The following is a 16,305-nucleotide window of genomic DNA, read 5'->3' as shown; positions in this document are numbered from 1 at the left end:
CAAATTATAATTAATAGGACAGTATTTTTGCTGGTGTTTTACATTGCTTGAGGGCAAAAAAAAAAATCAATCACTGTTACCATGCAGGCTGTTTCAATCATTACAAGGTATAGGTACAAAGACTAGTGATGAGTTTTGTAAATGACATTTGCAGACATCGTTATATTTTTATGGGCTGTAATAATTTGGTTTTCAAAAGTTTCAGGTTAATTTGTTTTGTTTTGTTACAGATGTAAAGCAATTATGAAACAGAAATTCAATGTTGAACTACTCATCCAGATGACAGGAGAGGTGAGGGGGCTAGGGACAAAATTTTCTTCCTACACATTTGGTTTTAGCGGTTATATTTGCCTGAGTGCACTGGTACCATAGTGACAGCTTAGCAACAGCTAGATACAAATTAAGGCAATGTGTCATGCTAGTTTCTGATCATAAAAAGTTTGTAGGTAGGACACAGGGAAGAAAAATACAGATGTTTAGATATTTAATGGTTTAATCAAAAAGAGACTTGCTCTATTACCCGTCCTTGTCCATCTCTTCATCTTCCCTCTATCTCTGAATCTCTCTATAAAGAGATGAGGATCTAAAAACAAATCCCAAACAAACCTCTGTGTTTAAACTGATGTAATTAAACAAAAATCAAACCTTTCCTAAATATGAAATAAAACACAATTTAATCTTTCTTAAATAGGATCTAATGATCACAGTGTGTGCATGGAAAAAAAAATTAATCGCTCAGTCATGTCTGACTGTTTGCACTCCCATGGACTGTAACGCACCATGCTCCTCTGTCCATGGAATTCTCCAAGCTGTCTTCCCGACCCAGGGATTGAACCTGAGTCTCCTGCATTGCAGGCAGATTCTTTCCCATCTGAGCCACAAGTGTTTTGCAAAGATGTTTCCAAAGAGTTTTTTTTCATACTAATGGACACGTGATTTCCTTTGATGGCTATTAGAAGAACAAAGTTACACAAAATGTAAATACCTTTGGACTAGCAGACTTAAGATAACATGATGAATACTGTCATTTTTAAAGTCAACATATCATCTGATATTTTTCATTATCTTTATTATAATTTATATGTAAAAAACAGAGAAAGTAAAATAATTTGAAAAGAAGAACATAACCTTTGGAAGCCAGAAGTAAATAAAACCACCTTGATTTTCAGAACTACTAATTTTATTTCAAATAGCCTGAAATGGTAAAATACAGGTTAAAGCATATAGTTGTTGGCTAGCTAAACAAAGATGGCAAACAGACTTCAAGCTGATATAGTAACAGTGCCTGCCTGGAGAGCTGTGTTGAGAATTCTGAGGTTCTGTAGGAAAAGGCCTGTGAATGAAGAGTGAATGTCTGTTAGATCTAAGAAGGAGACTAAAGGGTAAAAGGCCTGGTAAGGGGCATATGGGGAGGTGGAAAGGAAGAAGGGTTAGCTCACAGCACACAAATAAAGGCTTTACATTTATTTTGTCTTATTTTTTATATTATAATGAGTATAAATCTTACATGTAATGCTATAATATATATATATATATGGTATGCTATAAAAGTTTAAAAACTCATTTGTAGTTAAATTACCTAATGTTAGCTTTGTGGGGAAAAAATATGTGCCTGGACAATGTGTGTGTTCATTCTGTGGCTTCCACAGCTTGTGGCAGGCTGCTGAGTATCCCTGGGAGTCTCTGAACCCCATTTAGGGATGCCCACACCTGGAAGGGTGATAGAAATGAAACCATTTAAATTTGTGCATGATAATGGAAGACTCAGAGAAGTAAATTAACCTGCTTGTCAATGTCAGAGCTGGGATTTGAAGACTCTAAAGCCCAATTTCTTAACAAAGACTCGTTTATATTCTTCTAAAGACAAGTACCAGGATTCCCTGGGATTCACGGTTTGGTGTTAAATTACTGATCTGAAAAAGAATTTTGGGGGCTATAGGAAACCATATGGTAACTAGTAAGTTGGCAATTTCAGTACTGCTGGTTAAAGAAAAGCATGGTTTCCATTTGGGGTGATGAAAATTTATAGAAATAGTGGTGATGATTGCAAAACAGTATGAATGTAATTAATGTCACTAAAATGAAGACTTTAAATTATTGTAATGGCCCATATCATTATATAGATAGATAGATAGATAGAGAGATAAAACCACAATAAAAAAGAAAATCATGATTCATGGATTAGAAGATTAATATCATTAAGTGGCAATTATTTGAAAATTCTTAAAGAGATGGGATTACCAGATCATCTGACCTGCTTCCTGAGAAATCTGTATGCAGGTAAGGAAGCAACAGTTAGAACTGGACATGGAACAACAGACTGGTTCCAAATAGGAAAAGGAGTACGTCAAGGCTGTCTATTGTCACCCTGCTTATGTAACTTATATGCAGAGTGCATCATGAGAAACGCTGGACTGGAAGAAACACAAGCTGGAATCAAGATTGCCGGGAGAAATATCAATAACCTCAGATATGCAGATGACACCACCCTTCTGGCAGAAAGCGAAGAGGAACTAAAGAGCTTCCTGATGAAAGTGAAAGAGGAGAGTGAAAAAGTTGGCTTAAAGCTCAACATTCAGAAAACTAGGTTCATGGCATCTGGTCCCATCACTTCATGGCAAGTAGATGGGGAAACAGTGGAAACAGACAGACTTTATTTTGAGGGGCTCCAAAATCACTGCAGATGGTGACTGCAACCATGAAATTAAAAGAGACTTACTCCTTGGAAGGAACGTTATGACAAACCTAGAAGGCATACTAAAAAGTAGAGACATTACTTTGCCAACAAAGGTCCATCTAGTCAAAGCTATGGTTTTTCTAGTAGTTATGTATGGACATGAGAGTTGGATTATAAAGAAAGCTGAGCCCTGAAGAATTGATGCTTTTGAAGTGTGGTGTTGGAGAAGACTCTTGAGAGTCCCTTGGACTGCAAGGAGATCCAAGCAGTCCATCCTAAAGGAAATCAGTCCTGAATATTCATTGGAAGGATTGATGCTGAAGCTGAAGCGCCAATACTTTGGCCATCTGATGAGAAGAACTGACTCATTTGAAAAGACCCTGATGCTGGGAAAGATTGAAGGCAGGAGGAGAAGGGGATGACAAAGGATGAGATGGTTGGATGGCATCACTGACTCAATGGACACGAGTCTGAGTAAATTCCGGGAGTTGGTGATGGACAGGGAGGCCTGCCATGCTCCAGTCCATGGGGTCACAAAGAGTTGGACACGACTGAGCGACTGAACTGAACTGATCTGAAATTAGATCTATATACTCAATGCAATCCCTATCAAAATTCTAGCAGACTCTTTTGTAGAAAATGACAAGTTGATCCTAAAGTTTTTATACAAGTGCAAAGAACCCAGAGTGGCCAAAACAATTCTGAATAAGAAGAACTACAAGTATAAATGGGGAAATCTGAATAAGATTGATGGATTGTATCAATGTCAACACTCTGGTTGTGATGTTATCCTATAATTTTATAAGATGCTACCATGAGGGAAAATGGCAAAGGGTACACAGAATCTCTCTGTATTATTTCTTACTACTACTTGTGAATGGGGTGACAGAGGATGAGATGGTTGGATGGCATCACTGACTCAATGGACATGAGTTTGAGCAAAATCCATGAGCTAGTGAAGGCCAGGAAAGCCTGTCGTGCTGCAGACCATGGGGTCACAAAGAGTTGAACATGACTGAGTGACTGAACAACAACTTGTGAATCTACAATTATCTTAAAATTAACAGTTTATTTGGAATTAAGCTGTAGGACTTCTACTTCCCAATTTAAAAATGTAATAGAAAGCTACAGTAATCAAGGATTGTGATATTGGCATAAGGACAGACACAGAGATCAATGGAATAGAATTGGCAGTCCAGAAGCAAGCCGTTAGATTTAGGGTCAACTGATGGAACAACAGACTGGTTCCAAACAGGAAAAGGAGTACGTCAAGGCTGTCTATTGTCACCCTGCTTATGTAACTTATACGCAGAGTGCATCATGAGAAACGCTGGACTGGAAGAAACACAAGCTGGAATCAAGATTGCCGGGAGAAATATCAATAACCTCAGATATGCAGATGACACCACCCTTCTGGCAGAAAGCGAAGAGGAACTAAAGAGCTTCCTGATGAAAGTGAAAGAGGAGAGTGAAAAAGTTGGCTTAAAGCTCAACATTCAGAAAACGAACATCATGGCATCTTGTCCCATCAGTTCATGGCAAATAGATGGGGAAACAGTGTCAGACTTTATTTTTTTGGGCTCCAAAATCACTGCAGATGGTGACTGCAGCCATGAAATTAAAAGACGCTTACTCCTTGGAAGGAAAGTTATGACCAACCTAGATAGCATATTCAAAAGCAGAGACATTACTTTGCCGACTAAGGTCCATCTAGTCAAGGCTATGGTTTTTCCAGTGGTCATGTATGGATGTAAGAGCCGGACTGTGAAGAAAGCTGAGTGCCGAAGAATTGATGCTTTTGAACTGCGGTGCTGGAGAAGACTCTTGACAGTCCCTTGGATTACAAGGAGATCCATCCAGTCCATTCTGAAGGAGATCAGCCCTGGGATTTCTTTGGAAGGAATGATGCTAAAGCTGAAACTCCAGTACTTTGGACACCTCATGCGAAGAGTTGACACACTGAAAAAGACTCTGATGCTGGGAGGGATTGGGGACAGGAGGAGAAGGGGACGACCCAGGATGAGATGGCTGGATGGCATCATGGACTCGATGGACGTGAGTCTGAGTGAACTCCGGGAGTTGGTGATGGACAGGGAGGCCTGGCGTGCTGCGATTCATGGGGTCGCAAAGAATCGGACACAACTGAGTGACTGAATTGAACTGAACTGATTTTCTATAAAGTTGTCAAAGGAACTCAAAGGAGGAAAGAATTATCTTTTCAACCAATGCTTCTAGAACAACTGGATATCCACACACAAAACTAATTAATTTAGTCCAGTGGTTTTCGATGGGGAAGATTTTGGCTTCCCAAAGGCAGGGAGCATTTGGCAATTTCTGGAGACGATTCTGGTTGTCACAGCTATGGGCAGGATGCTGCTGGCATTTAGTGGGTAGAGGCTAGAGATGCTGCTAAACCTCCAACAATGCACAGGCAACCCTCACAGCAAAGAATGACCCAGAGCAATGTGTCAGCGGTGCTGAGGATGAGATACCCCCATTTAAACCTTTACCTCATACTATATACAAAAATTAACTAAAAATGGATTATAGACTTAAATGTAGGAACCAAAACTATAAAGCTCTAAGAAAAGAACATTGGAGAAAATCTTTGTGACTTCGGGTCAGGCAAAGATCACTTAGATATGACATGAAAGGTATGATCTATAGATGAAAAAAACTGATAAAGTGGATTTCATTAAAATTAAAGACATTGCACTTCAAAAGAAATCATTATGAAGATGAATTTAAGCCATAGATTGGGAGCAAGTACTTGCACATCATATATCAGATAAAGGACTTATATTCAGAATACGTAAAAAAATGTTTATAACAATAATAAGATAAAGAACCTGATTAACAAATAGGCAAAAGATCTCAACAGACAGAAGATATATAAATGACTAACAAGCTCGTGAGAAGCTTAAAAATCATTAATCACTAGGAAAATGCAAGCAAAACTCACAACAAGATAATACTCTCATTCCTACTAGAATAGCTATAATAAAAAAGGGAACACCAAGAGTTGGCAAGGATGTGAAGAAATCAGAACCCGCATGTGTTGGAAAGGTAAAATGATACCTTTGGAAAACAGTCTGGCAATTTCTAAAAAGTTATACATAAATTTATCATAAATTTTACTCCTGAGGATCTACTCAAGAGCAATGGAAACTTTTGTCTACACAATGACCTGTACACAAGGATTCACAACAGCGTTATTCATAACAGGTGAGCATCAGAAATAACCCAAATGCCAATCAACTGGTACATGGAGAAAGGAATATAATGTATCTGTACAACGGAATATTATTTAGCAATAAATGAAATAATGATTAATTCCACAACATAGATAAACCTCAAAACCATTGTGCCAAGTGACAGAAGCCAGATGCAGAAGACTAAGTATTGTAAAACTCCATTTACATCAAATGTCCAAAGAAGGCAGACCTATAGAGACAGAGAGTAGATTAGTGGCTGCCTAGGACTGGGGACGGGAGGAAGGGTTGACTGCAAATGGGCACGAAGGATCTTTAAAAACGGAATTGTGGTGATGCTTACACAACTCTGCAAATGTATTGAAAATCACTGAATCGTATACCTATACTAGATAGACTTCATGATGTGTAAATTTTACTTCAATAAGGTTGCTTTTAAAAATGCAATGAAAGCAATTTTAAATTTTCAAAAAAGAAGATAAAAAGAAAGAGAAGGACAAAGCTGCATAAATAGGCAGCAGTTGGGAAGTTCACAATTAACTTGATCATATTCCATGTACACGAGTTAAGTAACTGCAATTCACGATCTAAGGCAGGAGGCAGGCAGGGGACTTCACTGAAATGTGGAAAGTGACGAGTGATGCAAATAGTAAAGTTATGAAGATTAACTTAAGGAAAGGAAGGTTACAGGTAATTCTTTGAGAATGATACTGTTTTCTCATCCATTTGAAGGCTTTAAAAAAAAAGGATTCAAACAAAACATGACAATACCAAACACAGTAAGCTCACGCTGTCACAGCATGAAAGACTTAAGTCAGATAAAGGTTACTTTGTTTCCCGTCAAACAAACCTGAGGAGTTTCCTTCTCCTAAGTCTTTGAAGAAGCAAAGATAGCTTATCAATTCTTAGAAAATGATTTCTACATGGTCTTGGCCAAGAGCAGAACCTACCACAACTGCCCAAGGGCCTTTTCTGTCCTGGGAGATAGTCAGCTTCAGTGACAAGGAAGAAGTCTTCCTACAGAAGTGTGGCTTACTGAGAACTTGCAGTGAAGCAAGAGGAAAATGCATTGAGGTGTCAGTCTATTTTGAGCGTCATCTTGAAGGAATGGGAACCACCAATGGAAAAGACTGCCATTCAGGTTGAAGAGTTTTAAGGGAACTTATGTCATAGTTTTAACCTGCTGCTGTGGAGAACCTGCAGGGGCATTATCTTTCTATGACACAGGCTTTCTTAGTAGCAGGTTGGGAGGTGGACTTACGAGTATTTACCACATACCCATTTACCTCAGAGAAACCAATCAGAATAGAAATTCAAGGTGCCTTGTGTAGACTTTAAGCTACTTATTAACAGTGGTTATGAAGACTGCTTCCCTGGTGGCTCCCACGGTAAAGAATCTGCCTGCAATGCAGATACCCGGATTCGATCCCTGGGTTGGGAAGATCCCCTGGAGAAGGAAATGGCAACCCACTCCAGTATTCTGCCTGGGAAATCCCATGGACAGAGGAGCCTAGCGGGCTCTTTGTATTGGGTTGCAAAGAGTTGGATGTGACTGGGCGACTAACACTTTCACTTCACTTCACTGAATTGATACTATTGCATATAATTACAATCATGCAAAAAAAAAAAAAAAAAAGATAGGCACGGCAGAAAAGGCTGGAAGAAATACAAAGGACATGGTGATACTGATTATGTGAGCATGGTGAGATTCAGAATAATTTTTTTCTATCTTTCAAATTTTCTTCATAAGTGTTTATTTACTTAAATGCATCAAAAAGTGAAATCTTCCCAACAAGTCAGGGCAATTGGGAGTCTACTCATCTGCTCACAGGATGCAGTGACAGGTACAATGTCAGTCTTTGAAATGAACAGGCCACATTGAGAGAAAGCTGATAGAGCTTTTCCATAAAGATGGAAATAGCATCTATGAAAAATGAATGAAAGCCTGCGAAACTTTCCCTTTCTATGGAAGAATAAGAAATATATATTGAAGAAGAACATTCCTCCACCAGCAGAGGCCTAAAACCTAGTACTTCAGAGCTCCAAGGGCAGGTGGGGGAGCTAAAGGGAGAGGTGGACCCCTCTGGTGTCTCCGTAGGTGACCTTCTTTCTAAAAAGTATGTTATCTCCTTAATGGAAAGGCAGGAACCATTCTGAAAGAATAAAACACCTAATTTGAGAAGAAATTAGTGTGACTGGTAGGAAACAAAGAAAGGGGTAAAAGACTGTCTTGTTAGATTGCTTCATGTTTTAAAAAGAAAGTGCAAATAATTTTATTATTACTAAAAGGTGATTAACAGTAATGGAAACTATTAATAATGGAGTAACAATTGTGTCCTCACAGTTAAACAGACTGAAAAATCAACTCGATCTATCTCTGTCCTTGTGGGTTTTAGCAAAAGTATGGTGTGCCTTCTCCGGACTGAGAGGCAGTCATTCTAAAGATAAATTCCAGAATTTCTATTGGTCAGAAAGGTGAGATCTTAACAAGAGGATCTCGCAGTGGGAAGACAAATGAAGGGGCGGAAAGAGTCTTCCTGAAACTAAGAAATCTAGGAAGCAATGTGAAAAGAGTTTTCTGAAGAGCAAGTTTTCTGTATATGTGATGGACCTGCTGCTCAGGTTAAGAGTTTTGTTTTGTTTTTTTTTTTTTCTTTTGGCAATGACACTTGGCTTACAGGGTCTAGTTCCCTGACCAAGGGTTAAACCCAGGCCACAGCAGCGAAAGCATCAAGTCCCAAGCCCTAGACTGCCAAGGAATTTCTAGTTAGTCTTAAAAAAAGAGAGCGAGAAAAACAAGTATCCTTTAGCTATAATTTTGTTGATTAAAGACAATTTTCCCAAACCTTCTTGCCCAAAGAGATCTATATTACAGCAACTTATCAGGTTTTGAAATATCATCAAGGATTATTCAGATTGCTTTCTGGTCACCTGAGTTCATTGTGTTGTGGGTTCTTGGCCTTAAAAAAGCTCTGCATCTTTTTGGAGCATTCTGCACTGAAGTATACATGTTTTACCCCAGGTTTATAGGTTTCACCTGCATGCCAGGCCATAGTAATAACATTAATACAGATAAGAGACAGTCTCAAACTTCAGAGAATGAGACCTGGATCAGGCACACAGCGTCACCCATCATTTATTTTTAGGTGTGACTAGGTAACTACACTATAGGAGCAGAAAAACATGATGCCGATTTAATGTCATCAACTAAAGCACACAACTAAGTTTAATGATAGTCATAATCCTTATCTTTTTTCAGAGTAATTAATTTGCAGTTCGCTCAGTCATGTCCAACTCTTTGCGACCCCATGGCCTGTAGCCCACCAGGCTTCTCCATCCATGGAATTTTCCAGGCATGAGTACTGGAGTGGGTTGCCATTTCCTTCTCCAGGGGATCTTCCAGACCCAGGGATTGAACCCGGGTCTCCTGCATTGCAGGCAGATGCTTTACCATCTGAGCCACCAAGGAATATGGCAAATAACTATCTAATCAGTATCTAATTGATAACTGTTTTTCAGAAACTGTTTTTCTAAGTTGGGGGAATTAAAGGACGATGACAGTGGCACAGGAAAGTGCTTTGTAGTTCCTGGGGAAATAGAACCTTAAATTTTAGAAAAGAATGTCTCTAGGGGTGGGACTGAAAGTGAGATGTGTGAGACACAAAAGAAGGGTAGTTGAGAAGAGTGGAAGTGGGTCACAGGTGCTGGGGGGTGAGAGGAAGCTGCAGTTGGCTACATAAAATTATGTAGGACAGCTGTGTGCAGGGGTATGGCTGTAAATTTTACAGTGAGGCCACCACCTGTGAGCAAGAAGAAGGCATCTCCGTGGAGCACTGCTGGGAGACCTGATAGATTTAAATGTCTTCGAGTATCTGAAGTGCCAGTGCTGGTCCAGATGGTGGGGACCCAGGAGTGAATTCAGTGAATGATGAACTGCAAAGGTTAAACAGTAGCCTGTAAGGTGTACTGCTAATGCTAGGAGGAAAAGAGTGGAGGTGGAAAGATAAACAGGGGAAGTGAGGGATATTTCATTTAAGGGAGAACTGAGCACATTCACAGCCAGCAGAGGAAACCCAAGACTCAAAACCAGAGACATGAGACAGGAGGCTGCAGGCTGAAGATCTTTGGAAAGAGTGTGAATAGATGTGTGTGTGCTCAGTCATGTTTGACTCTTTGCAACCCCATGGACTGTAGTCCCACCAGGCTCCTCTGTCCACACAATTCTTCAAGCAAGAATACTGGAGTGGCATGCCCATTTCCTCCTCTAGGGGATCTTCCCAACCCAGGGATCGAACCCAAGTCTCTGCGGATTCTTTACCACTGCGCCACCCGGGAAGCACCTTTGGAAAGGAGTAGAGTCTTATCTGGAGAGAGAAGCAAAGGAAGAGAGAAAGAGGCACTTTAAAGTGAAAGACTTTAAAGTGGGGAGGGGAGTGTGAAGGCAAGCCAGTCAGGCAGAGGTGGTCCTCTCTGCTGGCTCCTGCATCTATAAATGGGGGATAAGTCTTAGCCCAGAGAGTAGCTATGGGATTCGAACAAGATAGCACTGTTAAAGCCTTCAGCAGAGTGCCTGGCATGCCCGCAGAGCCCTCACTAAGCCTGAAGAAAAGACTGACAGGGAGGCAGAAGTCAGGTGGTTCAGGGGCTGAAGTGAGTGAGGTTCGCAAGTCCAGGTGGAAGGAACAGGACAGTGGCTAATGAATGAATTCTTCCCTCTAGCAAAAGACTGGACGGTGATGCAGAGGGGGAAGGAGGTGGCATACTAAAGTCACTAACTCTGCCTGACAGTGCCCTGGCACTAGGCCAAAAAAGTATAATTAAATGTGTCTCACCACGCCTAAATTTCTCCCTAGAGATTGTCCTAAGTTACAAGGGTTTAGAATGGAGGAATAAATAAATATCCCTGAAGAAGGGGAGTGGAGAAGACCATCACTGTTTAATACTTTAGAGTGACTAAGCCAACACAGGAGGTTTAACAAAGGCAGAGCTGTCCCTCTGCAGTGAGGGCAGAGCTGCTGCTTCCAGGGAGCCAGGACACCAGGTACAGGAGAGAGAACAGAGGCTGGCAGGGCTTCTGGGAAGATGAGAGGGAGGTAGGAAATGTACCAAAGAAAGCAGAAAGGCGGGTGCTGAAGTGAGTTCAAGACTGTAAGTCACACAACTGGAGAGCTGGGAATTCTTTCGGTCACCTGTGGGGCAGCTGGGCGAGAAGTCAGCCATTATGTTTCATGCACTCCTTCATCACCTCTCTTTGGGTTTCACCTCTTCCCTGAATCTCACATAGCATCTCTGTTACCTAGAGAGTCAGAAATGGGAAACTTTTCGACAATAAAGCAAAGGTGGAGGGGACTTCATGTATTTCCCTGTTTAACCTTATTTTACAAAAGCGGAAATAGGTGCTCAGAGGGAAGTGCCTTGTTCAAGGTCACACGGGGAACCTGGGGCTCAAGCAAACCTGGAAGAGCCTAGAATCCTGTGCTGTGTTCCCCGGTGCCTGACCATCTGTTTGATAAAACCTACAGCTTGCTGAAGTTCCTGCACAGCCAGAGAACACAAAGCAAGCCTCCTCCTTTGTGGAAGTTAATGATTAAAACCTAGTCTGATCTAAAGCATCTAACCCTAGTTACTAATTAAGCCAATTTCTGTGAGAAAAGACATTTCAAACAGAAGAGTGCTGTGTACTCTTCAGCTAAATCTACAGGCCTTCAAATTATAGTAGCGTAAACTGCACAATTACAATGTTTCAAGTATGCTTAAAAATATTTCATAATGCAATACCTTAACCTCTGTAACTTACATTTTTTCTTCATTGCATGCCACATGCTGGGTCCTGCTTAAACGATTTTGTAACTTTTGGAGAAGGAATTTAACTAAAGTGACTTCACTTACAGTGTTTGAATGAAGTAGGTAATAAAATCTGTTTGCTGTGTTCGATGTCTCCAGATAGGGCTGTAATTACACCACATAAGGAAGAAAGGTGGCTGAGTCTCAACCTAGATCATTTATGTAAACTCAGCCTTCTTGTCAACGGTGTTCTCATATTGCCTGCATCCAAACCGCAAAAATCATCTCCTATGAACCACATAGAGACAGTGTCCGATTGCAGGCCTGTGAGGCTGCAATTCTTTCTGTAACTGGAAGTCTGTGGTTCAAGACCAAAATCTGACATTCTGAGGTTAAAAACAAGCAAACAAACAAAACTCACCAATGAATTCCCCAGGGCAACAACTACATATCTGACGCTTGTAAAAATTAAGGGTATTCTTTATATCAAAGTATTACAAATGAATACATTTACTTAAAAAAAAAAAAAAAAAAAAAGGAAAAAAGCATCCTGTTCAGCTTAAAAGAAAAAAACAAGTTTGGTTCTTTGAAATGCACTTGAAAAAAAATTTGGTCCAGAAAGAAAAACAGGCAATTTCTAGTATAACCAAGTTAATATGTGACAACATTTTAATCTCCTACTTCAAATATTTGGCATTATTATTTCAACAATTTCCACCCCCTCCCCTAAATCTTACAAAAACCAAGAAGCAAAAAGTATATCCAGACTGTATCTATAAATACAAAGACATAGTTGCAAGAAGACAAAGCATGTGTTTTTCTTAATCATTAGACTACCCTCCATTATGACAAACTGGTCACTGGGTTTTCATTTGACAGTCCTCCCTGGCCGGCACTGACAGCGTTTCTCTTGACACCTGCAGCTCCCAGCTTGCCCTGTCCTCTCAAGAAGGAAAACCACAGGCCACCGCCCTGGCGCCATCCCTGGCTGGGTCCAATCAATAAGGACTTATTTCCTGTCCATTTGCTGAGGTCACAGGAGCGAATCTCATTAATTATTTCTGCTACTGAAGCCTCAAGTGTGCTTCTGGCATGACAACTGAAAACTGCTTGACCTTTTTTCTTCTAATTTTGTTTGCAGCAGTTCCAAAAAGAAGGCAGTATACATTTAGCAGTGTGATAAAAAGAAGAAAAAAAATGTATATATTGTTGAAGTCATTAATACATTTAGATATTTCATCATGAAAGCTCTCCCAATCACCTCCTTCCCCAATTTTTTCAGCCAACGAACAACAGTCTTTTTAATTTGGTGTCAGGAAAATCTGGTCACAGCAAACACAATGTTTTCTAAAGCAGTTCTAGCCTCCGAGGGAGGAAAGCTCTCCAGGGCCTCCAATGCTTTGTTTCCATGGTAACGACACAGGTCAATAGCTGAAGTCACACCTTTGCCAGCTTTGATTGTTTCTCGCAACTGTTAAGAAACAAATGCACAGAAAAAGTCAGTTTTTAAGGTACCACAATTAAACTGGGGAGGGGAGCTGGAAAACAAAGAAGGGGAGAAACAAAACAGATTCACTGTTTCTGCTTTTGAGGTTAAAGAGGACATCATTCCCCATGGATTCGGAGGCACTAACATTGCCTAAGGCTGCTAGGTGTCAGCCCTCCAGAGCAGAACAATAGGCTCCAATCAGCCTAATTACACCTCCTCCCCAACTGCCACCCTGCGATAGCTTGAAGTGAGCCCTGCTAGGGGGTGGAGGTGAGGAAGGCGGAAGGGCATTTACATCTCTGGCATTTTGAATTCAGCAGCCCGATATTCTAAGGTGAGGAAGACTTCATTAACATCCTATTAATAACTAATATTTTTGCACTGTATGTTGACACAATAGTTCACATGAAAATTCAAGAAAGACACACAGTAGATCTGAACACGACATTACTAAAGCTGTAAGACTCTGGGGCAAATGAATTAAAATGCCTTTTCTAAAGCATTAGGTCAACTCTTGCTCACAAATGGAGCTGATTTCCAATCCCTCTCCTTGACAACCAGAAAGGACCAATAAAACAGTTAAACTCTAGAGCTGAAGAAGAGTTATAATGATTTAGCCGGTCCACTTCTCCTTGCTCCATTCCATCTTTTCTTTCTCAGTGAAAACCTCTAATGACTGCCTCACTCCCCAAACCAGATACTTGGGAGTTCTCCTTCATCCATTCAGGCACCATGGCTCACCCATGCCTGAACTTTTTGCATACCCCCCAGTTGGGTGAGGCCCACTGACAAGTTCTAGTCCATGAGACGTGAATGGTGTGTGTCACTTCTGGGCTGTAGCACTTAGCCATCCATGGGAGTCCTGCCAGAGCTTTCCCTCTGGTACATCAGCTGGTCTCATTGGAAAAGATGCTCAGGTTGGACGGGAGTGACCACAGTAAGCACCATGGAGACTCTCCATCCAGAGCAGAACGTTGTGTGGGCAAGAAACATGTCTGTTGTCTGAAGAGACTGCCAAGTTGTCTGTGGCCATCTTGACTGATACACTCACTAAGTCCCAGCCATGCTAGCTCATACAGAGCCCTCATATTATCATCTACTCTTCACTCTCATTGCCACATTAGTTCAGGCTATCATCATCCTTCGCCTGGGTTATTTTTGCAATCAACTCCTGAAGAGTCTTCCCACTACCAGCTATTTCCCTCTGGACTCCATCCTTCACGCTACCAAGGAGCTCTTTATAAAATGCAAATATGATCTTGCTTAAAACCCTCCACTCTCTTCCAAGAGCTCTAAGAAAAAAAAGAAGTCCAAGCTCTTTCATGAGGCATGGAAGTCCTTTATCTATCTAGCTTTTTCTCAGCCTGTTTCTTCCCTTTCCTTGTTTCTCCCCTTTCCCTGTTTCATCATTACTTAGGGAACCTACTTGCATCTGATGAGGTCTTCCTTGATGGCTCAGTTGGTAAAGAATCCACCGGCAATGCAGGAGATCTGGGTTCGATCCCTGGGTTGGGAAGATCCCCTGGAGAAGGGGAAGGCTACCCACTCCAGTATTCTGGCCTGGAGAATTCCATGGACTGTATAGTCCATGGGGTCACAAAGAGTTGTACATAACTGAGTGACTTTCACTCACTTCACTTGTAGGACTGCTGGTGGGTACTGCATGAGACAGTACAGGGTGTTTGACAGTGTCTAAAACATTACAGATATTCAGAATGACTTAATTCTTCTTCCTCCTCAAGCCCTTTGCCACTGCCAGGAAAGCTACTCCAGCCACCAAGATCAAGTCTATTTTAGCTTGATGCATAACAACCTCACAGGTAGTTGAACTTGGATTAGACTGGCTTAAAGATTAAAAAAAAAAAAAAAAAGGAAAAGAAAGGACATACCTCTTATTTTCATTAGCAAGTGTTAGGGGAACCGGGGTGGGGGCGGGGGGTGCGCTCTGAAAACCAACCTAAGAACTTTATTAAAATTTTTTTATTATCAAATATTTTTCATTTTTCTTTTCTATTTTTTGGCTGCGCTGCATGGCATGCAGGATCTGTTCCCTAACCAGGGATTGAAGCTGTGGCCCCTGCAGTGGAAGCATGATATCTTAACCACGGGACCACCAGGGAAGTCCCTTGAATATTTTAAAAGTACAGAAAAGCTGAAAGACTAGCTCAGGAGTTGGCAACCTATAGCCTCAGACCAGAGGCTCAGATCAGAAGGACTGATGCTGAAGCTCTAATACTTTGGCCACCTGATGCAAAGAACTGACTCGTTGGAAAAGACCCTGATGCTGGGAAAGATTGAAGGCAGGGAGAGAAGGGGATAACAGAGGATGAGATGGTTAGATGGCATCACTTGACTCGATGGACATGAGTTTGAGCAAGCTCCAGGAGTTGGTGATGGACAGGGAAGCCTGGCGTGCTGCAGTCCATGGGGTTGCAAAGAGTCGGACACGATTGAGTGACTGAACTGAGCCAAATGTGGCCTCCCTGTTTTTATAAATTAAGTTCTACTGGAACATAACATGCCAATTCATTTAAGTATTGTCTATGGTTGCTTCTGTGCTGTAATGGCAGAGATGCAGAGTTGAACAGCTGCCACAGAGACTGTATGAATTACAAAGCCTAAAATATTTATACTTTGGCCTTTACAGGAAGTCTGTGACTCCTGGACTAGCAGAACACATATCCTCTACCGAGACTCAACAATCATTAATACTTTGCTATTTTTGTCCTATCTACTTGTATGTAAGTTTTCTGAATCATTTGAAAGTAAGCTGTAAGTGGCTTAATTACTCTCCAGAGGAGAAATTAACTTTCTAGAGGAGAAAAAAGCCCTACTTGTAGATTTTGTGGTTTGCACACTCCCATCATGGTGGATTTCAAGCTACCAAGGGTTGCAGAATCTCAAAATTCTTAAATATTTAACAATTGGCTCTGAGCTGGCAGGACATGACTTGGATGCACCACGAGCTGTAGGATGCTTTACCCTTGTTTCAAGAAGTATCTCCTAAGATAAGAACATTTTCCTACAGGGCCAGAACTCGATTGAGTTCAGGAAGTTAACAGTAATACTCTCCTATTATGCAATATCTAGTTTACCTGTAAATTTACCCAACTGGCTCCAAAATTTCGTTTTTAGCCTTTCAA

At 41.0% G+C, this 16,305-nt stretch overlaps 1 protein-coding gene across 8 annotated transcripts in view; it reads right to left on the bottom strand.

Annotated features, from left to right (window-relative positions):
* The window catches only part of PDSS2 (decaprenyl diphosphate synthase subunit 2), a 311,640-nt gene that overhangs the window by 18,786 nt on the left and 276,549 nt on the right, over positions 1-16,305 (bottom strand). For 3 of the 8 annotated variants that reach the window (XM_042253352.2, XM_004011231.6, XM_012182677.5), the window contains one exon: positions 1,163-13,144. The exons of the other annotated variants lie outside the window; for them this stretch is intronic. In XM_042253352.2, coding sequence (XP_042109286.1) covers positions 12,986-13,144 — 159 coding nt within the window. In that variant the 3' untranslated portion in view covers positions 1,163-12,985. Of the gene's footprint in view, positions 1-1,162; positions 13,145-16,305 lie in introns of those variants that run through there. 8 annotated transcript variants of the gene reach the window in all.

The sequence above is a fragment of the Ovis aries genome, chromosome 8 (assembly GCF_016772045.2).
Source record: "Ovis aries strain OAR_USU_Benz2616 breed Rambouillet chromosome 8, ARS-UI_Ramb_v3.0, whole genome shotgun sequence".
NCBI lineage: Eukaryota > Metazoa > Chordata > Mammalia > Artiodactyla > Bovidae > Ovis > Ovis aries.
Note: the sequence above shows the minus strand (reverse complement) of the source record. Positions and strands in the feature narration are given on the sequence as shown.